This window comes from Miscanthus floridulus, chromosome 4, assembly GCF_019320115.1.
Source record: "Miscanthus floridulus cultivar M001 chromosome 4, ASM1932011v1, whole genome shotgun sequence".
NCBI lineage: Eukaryota > Viridiplantae > Streptophyta > Magnoliopsida > Poales > Poaceae > Miscanthus > Miscanthus floridulus.
This window is the reverse complement of record NC_089583.1, coordinates 27,217,614-27,238,252: the sequence shown is the minus strand read 5'-3', so window position 1 is coordinate 27,238,252 and position 20,639 is coordinate 27,217,614. Positions and strand designations below refer to the sequence as shown.

The window sequence follows — 20,639 nt, the reverse complement described above, 5'->3', positions numbered from 1 at the left end:
ATTAAACTAGGACGCTCTTGATAAATCTCTCCTCAGCTGCTGGTGTCTATAAGTGATTCTTTCTACAATTTATGTAACTTGCATGTTAGTTTGTTGTATATATACAGTTATCCTCACACTATATATATTCTTTTGTACTATATAAATGTAGATATGAGATGCTGAAACTAAAGAGAAAAGGGTTAACTGATGTTAGTTTCATGGATCCGAATCGCACATTCAAGGACACTGTTACTCCATATGATAGATGGCGACCTCAAGTGGAGAATAATATGCTTAAGTTCTTAGATAACCAACATAACAAGACATTGATAATCTTCCCTTACAACTTCAAGTGAGTGTTAATGTCTTTGCCCATTTTATTTTGCTTACTCCATGTTGACTTTAGTTAATGAGTTATGCCCGCGTATAAACATGTAGCAATCACTGGATACTACTGGTCATCGATATACCCAGGAGTACTGTAAAGATTTTTGACTCAGCAACAAAACCCCAAAAAGATTACCCAGAAATGATAGATATTCTCCTATGGTAATTTTGGTCTCGCACATTGTATACTCTCTTATGTCATTTTATTGATATAACTCCATTTATTTATTTTGTTGGGTAGTGCTCGGAAAAGGTTCGCCGAGAAACGCCATTATGGTCAATGGAAAGTGCCTCTGAATGTAGTCCAATACCCAATAAGTACTAGCTAGGTCAGCGCATCTTTATTTAGTTTAATTCATTATTAGCATGCTTCATTGGTTGATGATGAATCTTTTTCTCGTAAATTGGTGTCTATAGCAGGGATCGGGGAACAACTTATGTGGATACTATGTCTGTGAGTTCCTCATGGAGTACTCAAGGAGAACAAGTGAAGAGATCCTTAAAGTATGTAAAAAATATACATAATTTATTTATTACCATTGTGTTGATATATAAAATCATATATATATATATATATATATATATATATATATATATATATATATCCATACTTTTCCTTTCATTCGAATTGAAGATTGAATGGAGGAAGCAAAAGGTTATGCGATGTGACCAGATCAAAGCAATTCGAGAGGCATTAGCTGGATTTCTTATAGATGAGGTCATAGATCCTAAAGGCGCGTACCACTATGACTCTAAAGAATTAATACCTAGTAGCCATACGACTCAAGATTAAGGTTGAATGAAATCCCAAGGACATGAGTACAAGGTTTTTGTGACTTTATTATGTACATATTCCATGCATGTACAACCTCTTGAAATATTTGTATATACGTAGTTTTATACATTTTAGTGTGTTATTTATATATAATGCTCGAACGGAACCTTATACATGGACGTATATTAGCAGCGTAGAATTCATATACGAAAAGCTAATCGAAACAAAAAAAAAATTGAATTGAAAAAAAACCATAAAATGAAAAGGAATGAAATGAAAAAAAGAACCTTTAATACCCGTTGGGAACACCAACCGAGACTACAGGTGCCAGCCCCGGTGCAATGCCAGAGGGCCATTTAGTCCGGGTCCACTTTTAGTCCCTGTTGCTAGAACCGGGACTAAAGGGGTCCTTTAGTCCCGAATTCGCAATCCTGGTTGAGAAACCGGGACTAAAGGGGGTTTCCCAACCAGGACTGATGTTCACTCTTGCACCAGTGTGCCATGGTGCATATTGTATTCAGACACATCTTTCTCACTAAAATGGCCCCGTTCGCTTCGCTGAAAAAATAAACCGAACACACTGTTCCAGCTGATTTGTTGTGAGAGAAAACACTGTTTCGACAAAAAAACAAGCTAAAAAGACGGATTATAAGATAGCGAATAGGGTCAATATATTTTCATTAGCCTCTTTGATGCCCTATGATACGAAATACTTCAAATTGCAATGCATTCATTAGGAACTAGATATTGACATTCATTGAATATTCAAAATTCAACAACGTAACCGGACCTGAATCTCAGTTGTCCTATGCACTTGCAGTGCAGTGCGTGTGATACAGGGGGTGGTACGGTGCCACACTGCCTCATACAAATGGGGACGAAGGGGGGCATGCAGGGGCCAACCATGGACCCATGGTGGTGGTGGTGGTGGTGGGTCTGCTGCCGACGTGTGACGCACGCTCCGGCCACCTATCAATCACGATGCACCGATGTGGCACCGACCGCTGCGCGCGATCACAGAGAGGACGGGCAACATGCCGACGAGGGCCGAAGGGTGCCTCCAGCTCCAGCAATTCATGGCCTGGACATAAAAACACTTGTTGCAACGTAAAACTAAAACATTTCAAACATACTCTTGCAACATATGTGTAAATGCAATATCTAAATAAACACACTTGTAACATACGTCTGAAAAAGTAGTTAAAACATTTGGAACGGACGCTTGCAACATACGTGTACAACCATTGCAACATGTGCAACATCACGATCTATTTTTGCAACAACCATATGAAACATTTGCAACATATCTCTGAAACATCTGAAACATACTCTTACAACATGCGCTTGCAACGCAACATCTTCTTGCTACTCGGCAGAATGGAGGCTCATCGATGTGTGGTGCTCACCGAAGGCAGCGGCCCGGCGGCGCTTGTAGACAGCGGGCCAACGGCAGTGGCTGCACGTCGCGGAAGGGAGGCATCGGCCGCAAGAGCGGCGGGGAGGCCGCGGCCGCGTGACTTGGAGAGGGCAGCAGCGCGCCGCGCCTGGCAAGGCCAGCAGCCCGAGCGTTGCGACTTGGAGACGGCCGCACGCCATGCCTGGCAAGGCCAACGGCCAAGCAGTGCGCCTCGAAAGGCCAACAGCCGTGCGCCCGGAGGCGTCAAGCGAGCGATAGGAAGAGGAACGAGTGGATAGGAATAAGTGGATAAGCAGTTTTTTTGAGAAATGAAGGAGCCGTGGGTTGTTGGGCTAGCGTCGTAGTCCAACAACAGGGCGTCCGGGTGAACGGACCACCGGACGCCCAGTTCAGAGCATTACCGTAATAAGTTATAACGGTGCTGAAGCTCGAGACAAAAAAGTATAGAAATGTTTACTGTTAGAATACTACTGACACAAAACCATCGTATCCTTAGTTTACGTAGGTTCTGCGGACATAAGCCAACAACAACAAATTAGCATGTAGCATAACAGCTAGGCCCCGTTCGCTTGGCTGAATTTGGCTAAAAACACTGTTTCGATTGAATTATTATGAGAAAAAAACACTGTTCCAGCTAAAAAAAGAAGCCGAACAAGCCAACTTTTAAGGTCAGCCGAATGGCCCCAGCTGACATAATTGTTTTTTTCCTCTAAAACATATATGCATCAATTATTTGCGGCGTGCATAGGTAAATGTAGCAAAAGGTAAATTCTCTGAGATATGAACACATGAAAGTTGATTCTCTCCATAGTAGTACTCCAAAAAAAAAATTCTGGACAGGAAGCATGACAAATTCTGTACCAAATACTCACTTAACCTTTTTCATATATATCTCGAGCTGAGAAAATGGTTAATCAACCAATCTCACCAGTCAACTAACAGTTCATGCTAGGGGCAGCTTGCATTTTATATCGATAAATACATTAAAATGTAGGAGTCTTACATGCTGGCAAAAGGAGCAGCACCATTGACGAAAGAATTCGAATGTTGCTGTTCATGCTCAGACACATAGCCACGTTCAGGAAGGACGCTGTAGATGAGCTTTTCCCTGGACTGGTGTTTGCCATGGGCATGCAAGCTGCCATGTGGATTGGCACATAAGGAAAATGTTTTAGTAGGTAGATAGAATGACATTTCTCATTAAAATGGTAAGCCACAGATAATCCTAGTCGTACAGCTAACCATTGTACTAATTGAATTAAAAGATTGTAATACATAGCAGAGTAGGAAGGAATGGTTAATTCCATGGTATGCCACAGGTTTTCATATAAATCCACTAACTAAAGAGGATGTAATGAGAAAAAAAAGGCTCATGTATTTCAGGGGAAGGCCCAGAAAACGTAGAAAATCTCAGGTTCTATTGTTCTGCAAATGGCTCACATGTGCTTTAGGCAACATAAGCCATAAGTGCCACCTATATGCAAATTAATAAGTAGGCATCGAACATATGTTTTAGGCGATATATGGAGACTATGTCATAGCAGGATAATCTAGAACCACGCATGCAAATAAATTTGAGCTGCATAGGTGGCCTGGACGCTGAAAATGCTGGTTAGCAGAACGGCAGTACAAAATAGTAGATAATATAGTGATTAGCAGGAAAGCAGTACAATCGTTGGTGGGGAAACCGTACAAAATTTGTTAGTAGAGTGCAAATTTAATGGTAACCACGACCCAATGCTTACGGGTATTATATGTTGTATGCAATTCTGACATTCTTATCAGTAATGGCAGGGTACATGAGAGTATGAGAGAAAAACTAAAAGGTTCTTTTCTTCTCCCTAATTGAACTTCTGTAAGTACTGGCATGTATTTCAACCAGTATAGGCAGTCCCTTTGCTGACATTAGTAAAGAGATTTTTTTATTAATTGCAGTTAACACATCATTTATTTCATAGACTAATTCCCAAATTGCAAAGCTCAGATTATTTCCAAAGATGTAAACTTATAAAAAGTGAAAGACAAATAATTTCACCTTTGTGAAGGGTTGAGTGCGATTCAAGCACCAGTCTCATAGGCATAAGACATTCGTTGTCGCTATTGCATACATGGCTGTATCACATACCTGGCAGTGCACAACAATCTCTGTTAGTAGAGCCTAACTGGCAGTGTGCCTGGCAAAAAAAGCAACAATGACAAAGGTATTATGTCTGAAATGGTAGTGGCAAAAACAACGCATGGTGCTGTTTTTATGTAAGAAATGTTTTATCCAATATTTTTCTTTGCACTCTGCAGTTCACGACGGCCTTAATTTTACTATAGCATTTTCATTCGACGGACAATAAAGCCCATTTTTTCTCATTACATCCTCTTTAGTTAGTGGATTAGGGGTAGCACCAATTGAAGAGAAGCTTGTCCAACACCGGTTGAGATGTTTTGGACATGTCCAACGGAGACCTCCAGAGGCACTGGTGCGTAGTGGAATCCTAAGCCAGGATAGTAACGTGAAGAGAGGCAGAGGAAGACCGAAGTTGACTTGGGTAGAGGCAATAAAAGGTGACTTGAAATGATGGAATATACCCAAAGACTTAGCCTTAGATAGGAGTGCTTGGAAGACAGCTATTCACGTGCCTGAACCTTGATTGCTTCTGCTGGGTTTCAACTCTAGCCTACCCCAACTTGTTTGAGACTTAAAGGCTTTGTTGTTGTTGTTGGACAATAAAACCCATTTTTGCTCTGAAATATGACTTCCTAAAGGGCTTCATTAAAAATCATGTTGTCATGCCTAACAAATTTATTGTATTAGAACTAACAACATTGTAAATATTTCGTAAGAGATTATTGATTAACAGATACCATAACATGTATAAACCAGATTAGCAGGAAGATTACACTTCTTAATACCAAAATTCATGCATATAATAGTAGCCACCATGTAGCAACTATGTATTGATTGCCATAGAAAATGACTCTGCCTCACCATTTGTTCAGACGATGTATTTGTTTTTTCTACTGAACAATCACTTTTAAGATTTGATTCGTTGCACACACAGGCATATACCAGCTAAGGTGTTACATAATTAACAATTGATATTAGGACCTAAAAACAATTGAGATGTCAGGCAAATACCAAATTCTTTAGTCAGACAAGGTTTAGATGAATGAGATATTTAGTCAAGGTTTTGAGCGTGCTTGATTGTTTGTCATTGCATTCAGCAGCCTACTATGTGGAGTGTGCTCACCTTGATATTGCTGTAGACTTTTGAGGTTTAGGTAGACACGCATAGCGTAATCTCATGAGGCTATGCAAACTTTACGCCAATCATTTTAGTTTCAGGTTCCACATGCTGCTCCGCTGCTATGTGAACTGAAATTTCAAGGAAAACAATGCAATTCAACTGTAGGGATGCACCAGTGCAGCTGAAACTGAAAATTGATCAACAGAAAATATGGCAACAGCTTAGCAATGATGCTCAGTAATTTGAAGGACAAAAGGATATCAAGCAGGCGAAAGAAAGGCAATGAGAGTGGCAATAGTAGGCAGTGGAGGTTCGAATTGCGGAGTAGTGTACCTGATGCAATGTGTTTATGTCTGGAAGATGCTCATTCATCCCTTATTGTTTTCCTTCCATCAGCTTTTCTTTTTGCTCCTTGCAGCCAACAAAAGACATATGTTGCATGACACGAAAATTTGAGATTGCATCACTCAAGACTTCCTGTAAATGGTCGTCTCGTCTGAACATAGAAGGCTCATATTTGAAGATAAGAAAATGAACCTATGAGATACTCAGAACAAACCTTCGGTAATTGACATTCAACCATCCTACAAGTGAGAGGCACTTAATTAAACACCATGCACAGGGAAAAAAACTTGAAACTAAACGCACTGCATTTAATTTGATTGCATCTGACAAAAAAAAACACCCGTGTACTAACTGCATCTGACAAAAAACCACAGCTAAACCAAATTACATCAAAAGGAACTCGCTCAGCACTGCAAGAGATGAAGAGGGGGGAGCCCTGGAGATCTGCGACGGTGGTAAAACGGTAAAAGGCTACAGAGGAACTCACCAGCGTTCTCAAATAGACCATTGTTGGTTGAACCTCTGGGCCAGCCACTCCGTTGACGGCGTCTGCTCCTCTGCTTTGGCGGTGGGGATCATGCCTTGAGCTCGGCTGTGCGGCATGCGGTGGGGAGGCGGACGACGGGGGCGCGCCGCGTTCAGTAACACCTAGATGAAGAGGGAGGCGCACGCGTGGGGCAGAGGGAGGCGAGTGATGGGGGCGGCACTCTGCGGCGGCGGCGGCGGGTGGAGGTACCCTGTGGCGGCGGCGTCGAGCGGGGGCAACAGGGGGAAGAGGGAGGCGGCCGATGGGAGTGGCGGCGGCAGGTGGAGCGGGGGTAGCCGGGGAAGAGGGAGAAATGGGAAAGTAATCTAATAATGAAATGGAAACACTTTTTAAGATACTAGTTTCAATTAGTAGCTTCTGTTCCCGGAATGGTTTAACAGGAGACAGCAAAAATGACTTGAAGGGGTTATTGGGCCACAACCTATCTGGGCTGTAAACAGATGGGCCACCTACACTCTCCGTGATCCACGGGCCATGGAACACTTTTGTTGGAGCATGGGCAAAAAAAAAAAACAGTCAGAAGAGAAAAATTAATCAAGTTAGGCAGTGCCGCAGGAACATTACATACAACAAGCTTCTTTTCACTAGTGGTGCTGCATACGAATCACTGTACCGATCCACTACCAATTCGTCAGAAATGTCAAGTGCTACCGCATTTGGGCCCAATAGTTCATTTGGCGTTGGGTGGGGGGCCTTGAGAGTTTTAAGTTCTTCTGTTGGATACAAATCTGTTGGGCTAGCGAAATTGTCCGCGCAATTATTGCAACCTTAACCTAAAGGCTCAGTTTCAGTTATCGATACAATAATGTGCGGAATCGATATCCTGCATTTGTCCGATACCATGTAGGAACATGAACAAACCGAGTTGGGCAGATTGTCCTGCTCAGCTGGTCATCGTCATCGTCGTCAGTGCCCGTTATCAGCTTAGATCGTAGGTAAATTGTCGTGATCAGGGTGAGCAACGGGTGGATCTCCTTAACGTAGTGGAATGGAACTGAAAATCCACAGCAGACAGGGACTTGGGAGCAACTGCGCATGCAAAGGGTTTAAGAATCTGTCAATTTATTTGTTAATAACGTGCTCATGGCCCCTCGTGCATGTCGTCACTCCAGGCAATATCAAATCAAAGATTGATGAGCCAAGTTTAATTTGTTCTAAGAAAAGGTTTCGCCGTTTAATTTATTTAGCCTTTTTTGCTGTGTGATGCTGACATTGCAGCGTCGGTCACCTATGCTTTGATACGTTTTATTTAAGCTACCTACCTCAATAAACCCATCCATCCTACTAGTTTGTTTCATAGTGCAAACTAAAGAGATTGTTAATGTCAGGAGATGTGTTGCTCTGCATCAAAGAACAATTCTGAAAATGTTTTACAGCCCTCTTAACACATTGGTGAATTACTGATCCCTATATATAGGATGTACTATGTACATGTATTGTATGTAACACAAAGGAGCTAGCTGGGGTTGAGTGCCCATGTGTTGTTTATCACTACACTCTTCTCTGATTTGTTTTTTCAGTATCTTCTGACACTCCCAGGCCGGCAATTCAGAACCAGAACGTATGGAATCTGACGGAGAACAATCTCTGGTTTATTTTTCAGGCTCATGTGCATGGGGTCATTGGGGGTGGGTGGTTAGGAACCCAATCAACCATGAACCAGCCTTCCTCCAACCATTTCTTATTTGACAGGAAAACAAACAGGCAAGTCAATCATGCACATGAGTCAGGTGCTGCCCCTCTCTGTCTGAGCTGTCCCATGCATGGTTCATGAATATATTGTGATATATTGATTAATTTGCATTGTTATAAATCTTGATGATCCGCTTGCTGCTGGCACGCTGCCGTTCAGGCATTCCCATCAGCTTTGCCACTGGCACTGCATAAGACTCTTTTTTTCTTTTTTTTCTGTGCTGAAACATGGGTGGTTTACCGTATGTAAAGCTGACTTTTAATTCATTTCCTCAAGGTCATGTATATATACGGCCAATATGGCACGTCTTTGGCCGCACTTAAACTACTCAGATCGTACAAATTAGAGGGCGGCGGCAGGTGGAGCGGGGGTAGCCGGGGAAGTGGGAGGCGGGCGATGGGAGTGGCGGCGGCGGCTGAATTTTTTACTATTTGGTCTCTTTTTCGAAAGTTTCTCTCAAATAGACCCCTGGCGGAAAGAATTCCAGAAATGGACCCTTGGCTCGGCGCCAGAGTGACTGGCGCCGAGCTCGGCGCCACGGTCACTGGCGCCGAGGTCCTGGGCACGGGAAAATGGCCTGCTAGGGGCTCGGCGCCAGAGTGACTGGCGCCGAGCTTGGCGCCATAGTGAATGGCGCCGAGACACCTACATTTCACCCAGCCTGCACTTCTTCCCCGAGCTGAATTTTGGCTAAGTCCCTAAATTTACCGTGAGATGGATATATAAAATTTTGGCTAAGTCCCTAAATTTACCATAAAATGGGCAACTTAGAATTTGGCTAAGTCTTTAAATTTACCATGAGATGGACATGCTGAAATTTGTGGGACAGACATATGCAAAAATGGCTAAGTCTGAATTTTTGCTATGACTTGGAGACTAGAATTTTACCATGACTTGGACATTGACAAATTTAAAATTTTACCATGATTTGGATATTGAGAAATGTGGCTAACTCTAGAGTTTTACACTGACTTGATATTTGAGCACTTAAAACAACATAGAAATACTTAGGATAAAAAATGATCTAGGGTTCATGTTGATGAACGAGCCTAAAAATGTTTCTAAGTGTTGGATCAATAGTTAACACCCTTTTTCATGATGCAGTTTTGACCACAGTAAAACTATAGTTTCTTTTCTAGATATAAAGTTTGACCTTTAATAGAAGTTATAGTTTGAGTTGAGTACAACAAACTTTGTTTTTGGACCTAAACCTAAATCAGTTTGCGATATTTTATCTTCCAAATTTGTATAGCAACTCAATTTAATACCTTACTACGAGTTTGAGTACTCTCTGATGGCGTTTGAGGTTCCATATATGATGATGGGGCATTCATTTGTCTCAGATGCTTTAAATCATTTACTTACCTGAGTCCCTGTGAAGTGACAGGATCAAAGTCAGGAACGATTGCCAAGGTGTCGATGATGATACGCGATAATTTGCTTCATAAACAATCAAAATCAAAACATGAGCTGCAGATAAATTTGTACATCTCATATAAGCTAGATTGTGAGAAATTGGAGAAGTAAATTTGGATATATATGTCAATGTGATTTTCAAATCTAGAATGTCAGCCACTATGCAAAATGTAAGCAGATATTAGAGCACATAATACCACAAAACAAATACGCATAGATCGTGGATGTGGTGCAAAATCCCGACTCACCTAGGACTCTAGAGAAGGAATCGCATCTTTTATGCCCTGTTCTTCTTAACTCTATAGAAGCGACAGTGGCTAAACTCCTGTAACCTGGTCTTCTCTCTGCTGGGGAAGCCACAGATGACAGATGAGAGCTGCTGGCGGTTGCGAGTTCCTCAGGTCGTGGTCCCACCACCACGTGACATCGGACTGACACCGACGAACCACCATGGCGCCACCCAAAAGCCTCATTTGAGTGAGCTCGTGGTCATATCTAAGAGAGAACATGCTCAACTCCGACAAATAGATCTGTGATGGACAACCAAATTTTGTCAGGAGTTATTGCGCTCTGTTGAGCGATATGGTTGAGTAGGAATGATATGGTGTTTAACAAGGTTAAAGCTAATACTTCCATGACAACAAAACAAGTCTTGTCAAGTTTGGACTTAGCCACGGTAAAAAATCAGACCATCTCGTGCTAAATATACATATGTCCATCTCATGGTAAAATCACAGATTTAGACAGATTGTAACATATCCAGGTCACAATAAAATTCAATATGGCATTGCCATGGTAAAAATTCAAATTACATATCCATGGTAATTCTAGTCTCTAAGTCATAGAAAAAATTCAGACTTAGCCATTTTTGCATATGTCTGTCCCACAATAAAAATCAAATTTGACAATGTCTAAGTCATGGTAAAAATCCAAGCTTAACAAATTTCAGCATGTCCATCTCATGGTAAATTTAGGGACTTAGCCAAAATTCTAAGTTGCCGGTGATTGTGAGGTAGGGTGAAGTGGCGAGAAAAAAAACCCGAGACGGAGGAGAAATAAGAGGAAGAACGCTCGGGGAAGAAGTGCAGGCTGGGTTAAATGCAGGTGTCTCGGCGCCATTCACTATGGCGCCGAGCCAAGGGTCCATTTCTGGAATTCTTTCCGCCAGGGGTCTATTTGAGAGAAACTTTCGAAAAAAGGACCAAATAGTAAAAAATTCGGCCGCGGCAGGCGAAGCGGTACGTGCTGATGAGCTGGCTAAGGCGAGCGAGTCCTTTTTTTTCTGGGAGTTTTTTTTTCCCTGAGTTTGCTGTGGTCGTATAGCTGGAGGAAAGGAAAATGGGAGTGCTGGCGTCCAGCCGTCCGATGGATACCGATCCATCGGACGATGCTGCGGATGCAAGTCCCCGGATGTCTATGTGATGGAGGCCTAGCTCCACCGTTTCTCTTTTGAGCTTGTTTCCCCCGCGCCGCTCGCGCCGCACGTGCCCCTAGCTCGCCCCGCAGCCCGTCCCCACAGCCCGCCGCATCTCCCTTCACACCGCCCCACGTGCGCGACGAGCATGCCCTATCGCCCCCTGACCGCAGCACCCCCATCCGCTCACCCCCAACGCTTCCGTCCACTATCCCTCCCACGAGCCACGCGCTCCCCGTCGAACAACATAGAAAGCTGGAATAAAATACGTGCAAAACACGAAAACAACTATTGCAACATTAGGCTGAAGTAGTTGAAACACCATGAACATATTATTGCAACAACACGGAACAAACTGCTGCAACAATAGGTTGAAGGAGCTAAAATATTTGTAACATATTATTGCAACACTGGGTGTGAAGCATATGAAACAACGCTCGAATAAAAACACCTGCAACAACATAGAACAGCTACTGCAACATGAGATTGAAGCAACTGAAACATTTTGAAATATTATTGCAACATCTGTGCCAAGCATATGAAACATCCAGATCAGAACGATTGCAACATCATCTAGAAACAAGTGAAACATTTTGAAACAGTGCCTGCAATAAAAGAAATTTATATTGTGCTAAAAACTAAAAGGAATTCTTAGGGGGTGTTTGGATGGAGTAAACTTAGTCCATGTTTTGAATGCCAATTAGAAGGCTGATCGATGGTCCAACAAAAACTAATAGAGGATGAGTAGAACTCATTAGATAAAAGAAATTTTTAACCGGTCCATGTTTTTACCCTACTAATTCACTATCCTTTTATTGCTAAACCCACCCAAAATACAACTCCCACTGAGAAGCCCATCCATCCACCAAAAAACTGTACCCAGAAAAATAACACATTTAAAACGAAATGTCCAGATTTACTTGTAGGTCTTCTCTCCTCACCCAGTTAAATCGAATCGTCAACATCGTGTGTGTAAACCTCCTCATCCTCCGGCGTCTAGTAAGCCAACCGCGTGAAGCCGCTATTCCCGCGTTCAAAACAGGGCTCCGAGAGTTCCTCGTCCACACCGGTCTCCGACTTTTATTTGTCCGTGGAAGCCCGTGTCTCCACCTCTCTTGTCATTGTAGGCACATGTAGATGCAACAGAGACATAAAGAAATGACAAAAAATAAATAAAAAGTACTCCCTCCGTTCCAAATTATAAATTACTTTGACTTTTTTGGTACATCCAGTTTGCTATGCATTTAGATATAGGCCATGTTCGCTTGTCTTATAATCCATACTTTTCAGCTTGTTTTTTTCCAGTCGGAATAATGTTTTTTCTCTCACAACAAATCAGCGGAACATTGTTTTAGCTTGTTTTTTCAGCGAAACGAACGGGGCCATAATAATATGTCTAGATATATAGCAAAATTGATGAACCAAAAAAGTCAAAGCGATTTATAATTTAGAGCGGAGGGAGTAAATAAAATTACCTGTACAAACTTATTCCTATAAAGGTCTATTTGATGGGCTCCATGCGGCTTCGCCTCTATGGCCCTATTCATTTTGTTGAAAAGTCATGCCTGAAAGTACTGTTCGCTGATTTATTGGGAGAGGAAAGCATTGTTCGTTCGCTGAAATAGTACGGCTCATAAGACAAGTGAATAGGGCCTATATCTGTAGCAGTATTGTGCTCTTCATTTTCTTGGTGCATTTTGGCTGGAGCCATAGCCGTTTGGCCTGTGTTAGCTCTACAGTAACATAACAAAAGAAGCCAGATTGTTGGAGAGCTGTGCCAAACGGGTTTTAGATAAAAATGTAGATATTCACACTATTTGTAGGGGCTGCTTGCCAATAGTAAAGTATTGTGGGTTGGATACTTGGATTTGAAGCCTTAGTTTTATACTCCTTAACATTTGGCCTTTTCGAGTGAGCAAGGTTCTGAGAAATTCGGTGGCAATTCAAAAGTGTGGTCCAAGTGAAAGCTACACGTTCCTGATTTCACTTCAATCAATGACACTGATACATCGCAAAAAGTTGGGTATGTAATGGAGGTGGAGTACTTAACGTACTCCTTGGTGTATAAAAAAAACTAATCATTTAGAAAATTCAGAACAACCTATAATTTAGTACAGAGGATGGCAGTGGTGGAACCAGGGCCATGCCCCCAATCCAGTAGAAATGTTTTTGAACATCCTATAAATATTGCAATTTTTAGCATATATTAAGGCATCAATTCACCCATTTTGTATCGTAATATTATGATTTTTCGTTATCAATACTAACCGCATATATTAAAACATTGAAAAAGTTGTTGAAACAAATATTCATGTACATTTATCTTACTTAGAGATGCTATGGTTCTGCGACTCAGGGTTGGCAGTTTATTTTATTTTCCACAAACAAAAGCAGCTAGCAGCACTGCATGATGCTAGTGCTGCTGCCGATGGATGGGCACTACTCCAGCAGAGGTGAGGACAGAAACAAACAGACAGAGCACTACTCCAGCAGGCTCAGGCGACGACGCCCGCTCCGGCCTTGAGCTTCTTGGCGAAGGCGGCGAAGTAGCTGCCCTGGTGCACGGCCATCTGGAGCTCGGCGTCGCTGGGCAGCCTGCTCTTCCCGTCGGCGCCGGCGAACGTGCCGGACCCGTACGGGCTGCAGCACCTGACCTCGTCCATGTCGAACATCCCCTCGCCGAACGTGTACCCGACGGGCACGAACACCATGCCGTGGTGCGTGAGCTGCGACACGGCCGTTAGCGCCGTTTCCTCCTGCCCGCCGCCCTGGGTGCCCAGCGCGAAGAAGAACCCCGCGGGCTTGCCCGCCAGCGCCTGCTTCTGCCAGAGGCCGCCCGTGGAGTCGAAGAGCGCCTTCATCTGCGCCGCCATCATGCCGAACCGCGCCGGGAAGCCGAACAGGATGCCGTCGGCGTCGGCCAGCTGCTTGCCCGAGATCATCACCGGGTGCTCCTCGCTCTTGGCCGGCGCGTGCATCTTCGCCAGCGCCTCCTCCGGCAGCGTCTCCGCCACCTGCCATATCGTTGCCTCGACGCCGTCGACGGAATCGGCGCCCTTCTTGATCTCCTCCGCCAGCCTCGCCACGTGGCCGTACGTGGAGTAGTACCTGATCAAAGTCATCAACAAACAAAAGGAAGCATGAATCGTAACATTGCCAGTGACAGTGGGTACTCGTACGTATTTACTAGAGCATTGTAAGCTAAGGTGCTCATGATTAGCTAGGTTGGCCACGCACACAACGTAGATCTTTGTCACCGCCATTGATGGATCGCGCAAGCTTTGTCGTCTGCCTTCTTCCTCCGTCAGTTTTTAATTTGGTGCGTGCAGTGTGTGCTGCTTCGTGAGTCTATAGATGCACACCGAGCGCGCATATATAAAGAACCCGCTGCAAAGGTGAGCACTGAGCACGACGGGCCGGAGCAGCCACGGTGATTTGTTTAGTAGACACTGGGCAGGGGGCACCACCTCATTTGGGGATCAAAAGCCGTCAGCCGGCGGCTCGTGGCTCTTGCTGAGATAGCATACGTGATCAGTGACGTCGCTGCAGACGTTGACGCTCCCCATTGGAATCCAAGTGCCAAATTCGATTGAACCTCTGGAGGCCCTGGAGAGTTTCAAGTCCCAACTTAGGGTCTCGTTCTTTATAGAGATTATTGTGCTGATGTGTTGGAGTATCTGAAGTTCTGAACTGTGAGAAATAGTAACATTTTCAGAAATGAAGCAGCTCCGTTAGACTGCTGCAAACACTGCTTCAATGAAGTCTTCAATTCGGCTTGGTTATCCTTCGCGCGAAGATGAAATATTTTCCATCTATTGTATTATGGCTAGAGCAGTTTGTAGATATTCGCACTATATGTGGGAGCTCCTTGCCAGTAGTAAAGTATTGTGGCGTTGGATACTTGGATATGAAGCATTAGTTTTATACTCAGCATTTGACCTTTTTGAGTGAGTAAGGTCCGAGAAAATCGCTCGGAACCTGATTTAACATCAATCACTGATCGAGTGATCGATACGAAACATCGCATAAAGTTACATACCAGAGCAACTTCAAGAGACTTGGTAAAATTAGATGCTAAATTATGAGATTTAACCATTATGTAAAATAGAAAGTCCATATAAAATATAGAGTTTTACAACAACCTAGCTAAATTAAAAAACACACATAGCAGGCAGGACTCGCTAGGGAAATATGACCAGCGAGAATGGTGGGATAACCAGCTGAGAAAAAAGGAAAACAATATAGGCTGTTGGAATGCTTTTTTAGAACACAATAGCTTCACAAATACATTTACCCAATCTGTTGGAGTTGCTATAAGACTCTAAGAGCTGGAGTATATTTATTTTATTTCCGCAAACAAGTGCACCTAGCGGCACTGATTTTGGGAGACGGGCATCTTAAGGTGACCGTCTCCGTTAATCAATTATTTTCGGAGGCGGGCGTTCGAAGAATCCATATCCTAAAATCAATTTACGAACCGTTTTAAGATGTCCGTCTCCGTAAATAGTTACGTCAAAAATTATTCATAACTTTTTTATATGAACTCGGATGAAGACAAATTTTATATCAAATTATAGCACTTGACGTGATCTACAACTTTCTAGTTAAAAAGTTTTTGAATTGAAACTGTTTAGGTCCCAGAATATTATTGTAAGTTTATAGATTTTGAAATTTTAAATTTTAAATTATTAAACAATCTCAGTTGTTGACATGGTCTATACGAAAGTTACAGTCCTCAATAAAATCTACAACTTTGTAGTTGAAAAGTTTTTTATTTGAAGTTGTTTCTAGTCCCAAACGTGTGTTCGAAGATTAGAGATTTTAAAATTTAAAATTTGGAATTCCTAAGCGATCCCGAATGTTCACATAGTGAGTGCAAAAGTTGTAGTGGCGGGCCTGAGATACATATTTGTTGTTGACAAGTTTTTTTATTTAAAGTCGTTTAGTGTCTCAAATATTTGTTTTAAATTCACATATTTTTAGATTTATTTTTTTATTTTTTCAAACAAATCTCTGATAGTAGAGATACATCATATACCAAAGTTGTAGTACTTGATAAGATTTAAAACTCTGTGATTAAAAGTTTTTTCATTTGAGTTCATTTAGTAGTTAAAATATTCAATATAAGATTATGAAATATTGATATAAAACAATAACATATTATATATAGACATGAATGAAGGTGTGGTGCACTAAGGTGCTCGGTTCCGTTCTTGGATTAATGGAGGCGGGTATGGCGCCAGCCTCCGACGGACGCGTCAATAGAAAATGACTGCCTCCGTTAATAAATCCTATAGCAATGATACATACAACATATATATACTCCTATGTAATTAACAAGCGCTACTGCAAGGGCAAATACAAATCACTGAAAATATTGAATTCTTTTAAGAATTCTACTAACCAAATTGAATTAGCATAAAGAGAGCTGAAACTAAGTAAATACTAGCTAAGATTCAAAACGAATTGCTTCCAACCTAAACTTGTGTCACAGCACTGAGTGTGGCACGACAATCGAGTGGCGTGCGCGAAACGATCGCTAGTGTGAAGGCTGAAGACGGTGGCAGTGTCAGGGCGATGCGTGGGCTAGCCATGGCCATGAGAGAGGCGAAAGAGGATAACATGTGGGCTTAGACCCATTTTAGTGACCAATGAGACCAAAACAGAGATTAAGCACCAAAATAACATAATTTGTGAATATAAGGATATATCGGCATAATACACATGCTGCACAAGATTAAGCACCAAGATGAGCTTGAGATGAAAGTATTAGAGTACCAAGAGACGCTTGATCAGTAGCTAATCTTGAAGTCGATAGGATCTGGTGGGCCATGGTTCTGGGGGCCCTCAGAATTTGGGGCCCAGTACGAGTGCACAGCTTGCACGTCCATGGGGCACGGCCCTGCTTTACTGTTAGAATACCAATTAGACACAAAAACCATCATATCCTTAGTTTACATAGGTTCTATGGGCATAAGCCAACAAGAACAACCATATATAACAGCTAGGCCAAAAGTGGAACACAGCAACACGGCAACAAATAGGGTGAAGTTTTCAGGAAAAAAGTAACTATAGTTTCCTAGAAAAAGTACAAGCTGACCCAAAATTTAAGGTTGCAATTTTGTAAGTGTCTTTATCCAAGAATTAATATCACCAAAAGAGAACGAAAGGTTCTCTAAACAAAACAATTGGTCTGAGACATATTGAGGAAGAATAATTACAATCAAAGAAATAAACAAAATCATTAGAAAAAAATATTCCCAGGTAGGAAAAGCTAAATATTACAATGAAAAACTTTAGTTCTCGCAACAAACAAATTAGAGCATGACTTTCATAACCACACGCTCTACACTCTCGTTTAGAGAGCTTTTTTTTTTAAAAAAAAAACATTCTCTACATCCCTCTACCCTCTAATAAAAACGTTCTCTAAGTCCCTCTACCTCTAATAACTTCTCTATATCTAACCCCCCCGGGAGTCGTCGCCCTACCAAGCACCCCCACAGGCGACTTGGGGGAGCTCACCGGCGCCACACCCCACCCCCTTCGAGCCTCCTCTCTATCCGTCGTGCCGCCCCCACGGCGTGTAGCGGCGGCGGCGGCTCGCGGCAGCAACCTAAAAATGGGGAGCCGCTCATACCAATCTCCCTCCCTCCTATCTCCCGAGCACCCCTGCCTCGTCCTCCTCTTCTCCGTCGGCTCCGACGAGCTTGGGCGGCCTGTGGATAGATTTGCCTCGCTCCGGCCGTCGGCCAGCGCATCCCCTACCTCGTGCCCCTTCTTCCCCGTCGACACCGGCGAGCTCAAGTGACCGGTGGCCGGATCCAGGCACCATGGGCCTAGATTGGCCTATGCCTCGGGTTGGCGCGGTGTTGGAGATAGGCGGGTTCCACAGCGTGCGGATGCATGCTGCCGAACTTGCCCCCGGCATGACTTTCGATCAGCAGGATCTCGTCCTCTGGCCTGCCGGTGTCCTCGGTCTACGGGATACCTGTGTGGTGCTCCCGGGTGTGGGAGCCCCCTGCACAGGAGTCTCCTCGACAAGGCCAGTGGCTAGGCACCCCCATCACTTGATTCACGTCCTCACGCAGGATCAGGTCTGCTGCTCTGTGCTACGATGCTCTTCTTGTGCGTGTGCAGGGACCCTGGGCGCGTGGTTTGGCCGTGGGCATGCCGGCAGCGGGGCTGTGTGCCTGTGGGTGCCCCTTCACTAGATTCAGTGACCGTAAGCCCAAGTCTAGTGGAGCCGCTGTTTGTCCTCCGGGACTAGGGTGCAGGTGGTACCCTTGCAGCGGTGCGGTCTCTTCTTCACGTGTGTGCGCGGTGTGTGTAGTTTGGTCATGGGCGTGTCGGTGGCGGGGCTGCGTGTCCACAGGCACCCTCCCCTGTGCCTATTATAGGGGAGAGCAGAGCTCTAGTTCTTTAGAGTGGTGGTGTGGACCATGCCATGGCCATGGTGGCAAAAGCGTGGGATGGCGTCGGGGCTTCAACTACAAGAGCGCTTGCGAGGGTTTTGGGCGAAAGCTCAGCCCTGCTCTAGGTTGGGCCAGTGATGACGATTTCCTTCTTGAAGGCATCGCTGAAGAACCTCTTGCTGCCTCCTCGGTCAGCCAGGTCATTACAACTATTCTTGGCACAAGACTCAGGAAAAAGCCTTGCTAAGCTCTCGCTGGCAGACGATGATTATGCTCTGGCGTCATTAACCTTCTTGGAGGCATCATTGAAGAGTTCTTGTTCCATGATGTTGCAGTTCTCCTTTTGTTCTGATCAACACAAGTTCTAACCAGCAAACTACACTGCTAGTGCCCTAACTTTGCCTTTCTCCATGATCCTTGATTGCCATGTCTCACCAAATGTTGGTAACAGACCATGGTCCCCTCAATTGGACCTCCTCGCGCCCCTTCTGCCAGCCCTCCCTCCATTAAGGTTTCCTCACCTCAATGGGCGTTGGTGGGCATCAATTGGGTCCCAGATGCACTTCAAAGACATTGCAATCACGACTGTCGTCTGTCGTATTGACTCAAAGATTAACAGTCGCCGTTGGAGTGGAGATCGCTATAATTTTTACCGCTTGGTGGTGGTGTTAGTTGGTGAAGAACTACATGTTTTTCATGAGAGCTCTCTGTTTCCCCTTTTCTTCTTGTTTTGATGTATTTGTGGTTTGTGCCACCTTCACCCTTATGCTTGGGTGTGTTGTTGTTTTTTCATACTCGTGGATGTGCCACAACCTCACCTCTGTGCTAGGGCTGCTGTATGGGTTTTAGTCCGATGTTTCAAAATTAACTGAACGAAAGGGTTTTGCCTCGTTGAAAGCTCTAGTTTGGTTTTGGTGAATTGATGAAACCTTAAGTGCTAACACTTTGCTCTAAGTGATCATGAGATAGGGTAGCACATTCCAAGTGGTGGAGCAAGATGGAGATGATCAAGATGGTGGTGTGACCATGGTGATCAGGTGCTCGGGCTTGGAAAAGAAGAAAGAAAAAAACAAAAAGCTCAAGGCAAAGGTATAAGTGATAGGTGCATTTTGTTTTGGTGGTCAAGACACCTAGTGGGTGTGATCACATTTAGAATTGATAGCTGTACTATTAAGGGGGGTGAAACTCGTCGTGAAATGCGATTGTCAAAGTGCCACTAGATGCTCTAACACATTGCATATGCATTAGGATCTAGTGGAGAGCTAACACCCTTGAAAATGTTTGTGAAAATATGCTAACACATGTGCACAAGGTGATACACTTGGTGGTTGGTACATTTGAGCAAGGGTGGCGAACTTGGTGAAGTGGTGGAGTTGTCCCGAGGTGACTGGACGCTGCGGTGGCAGCAACCGGACTCGGCAGGCATGTCTAGTCAGTACTAGCAGAGGCAACGATGCTAGGGTGTTGCACCAGACACATAAGGTAAAAGGTGACCGGACGCGTAGGGGGTGCATTCGGTGAAGGCTAACGTAGGCTTGTGTGTAAGGCCAGAGAGGACTGGACTCGGGTCCACGTCTGGTCATGCATGACCCGACACGTTCGGTCACGGTTTTTCCTCTTTGGATGCTTATTGGAGTTGATCGGACTCCATGTTGCTAGAGCGTCTGGTCAAAAGAGCAGCACGGGAATGCACGAGCGGACGCGGGAGCACGGCATTTGGTCAGGTGTTGGTGCATCCAGTCTCAACTTGACCGTTGGTATCATGCGGCCTTGGTTGAACGCGGAGGCCACGTGGCTTCCATCTAACGACCGGACGCTGGCCGGGCCATGTCCGATCAACCCGATCAGCGCGTCCGGTCAGTGTGCAATGGGCTGCCCCTTGAGCCCAATGGCTCTATTTCATGGGGGATCCTATTTAAGCCCTATGGCCGGCTCTTGCTCAAACTCTTGGCCATTTGCATTGACCATACACTCTCTCACTCACATAGCTTGATTGGATCATCACTTTGGTG

General features: G+C 44.0%; 1 protein-coding gene and 1 long non-coding RNA gene across 4 annotated transcripts; both read right to left on the bottom strand.

Moving 5' to 3' along the window:
- Window positions 1-1,873: 1,873 nt before the first annotated feature.
- Window positions 1,874-6,987, bottom strand: LOC136551212 (uncharacterized). Of its 3 annotated transcripts, none has more exons than XR_010782491.1 (6): window positions 6,633-6,987; window positions 6,134-6,384; window positions 5,804-5,928; window positions 4,597-4,686; window positions 3,565-3,699; window positions 1,874-2,225 (listed from the first exon to the last, which is right to left on the bottom strand). It is a non-coding gene; the product is annotated as an uncharacterized lncRNA (long non-coding RNA). The 3 variants fall into 3 exon arrangements; XR_010782492.1 differs by lacking the exon at window positions 1,874-2,225 and having other exon boundaries at window positions 3,427-3,699; window positions 6,134-6,277; window positions 6,360-6,384; XR_010782490.1 differs by lacking the exon at window positions 1,874-2,225 and having other exon boundaries at window positions 3,427-3,699.
- Window positions 6,988-13,457: 6,470 nt separating this feature from the next.
- LOC136551211 (NAD(P)H dehydrogenase (quinone) FQR1-like) lies at window positions 13,458-14,496 on the bottom strand. Its single transcript, XM_066542791.1, has 2 exons — window positions 14,453-14,496; window positions 13,458-14,323 (listed from the first exon to the last, which is right to left on the bottom strand). Exons 1-2 carry the CDS (start codon window positions 14,476-14,478, stop codon window positions 13,711-13,713), a joined length of 639 nt encoding a protein of 212 aa, XP_066398888.1. The 5' UTR covers window positions 14,479-14,496; the 3' UTR covers window positions 13,458-13,710.
- Between the last annotated feature and the right edge of the window lie 6,143 nt (window positions 14,497-20,639).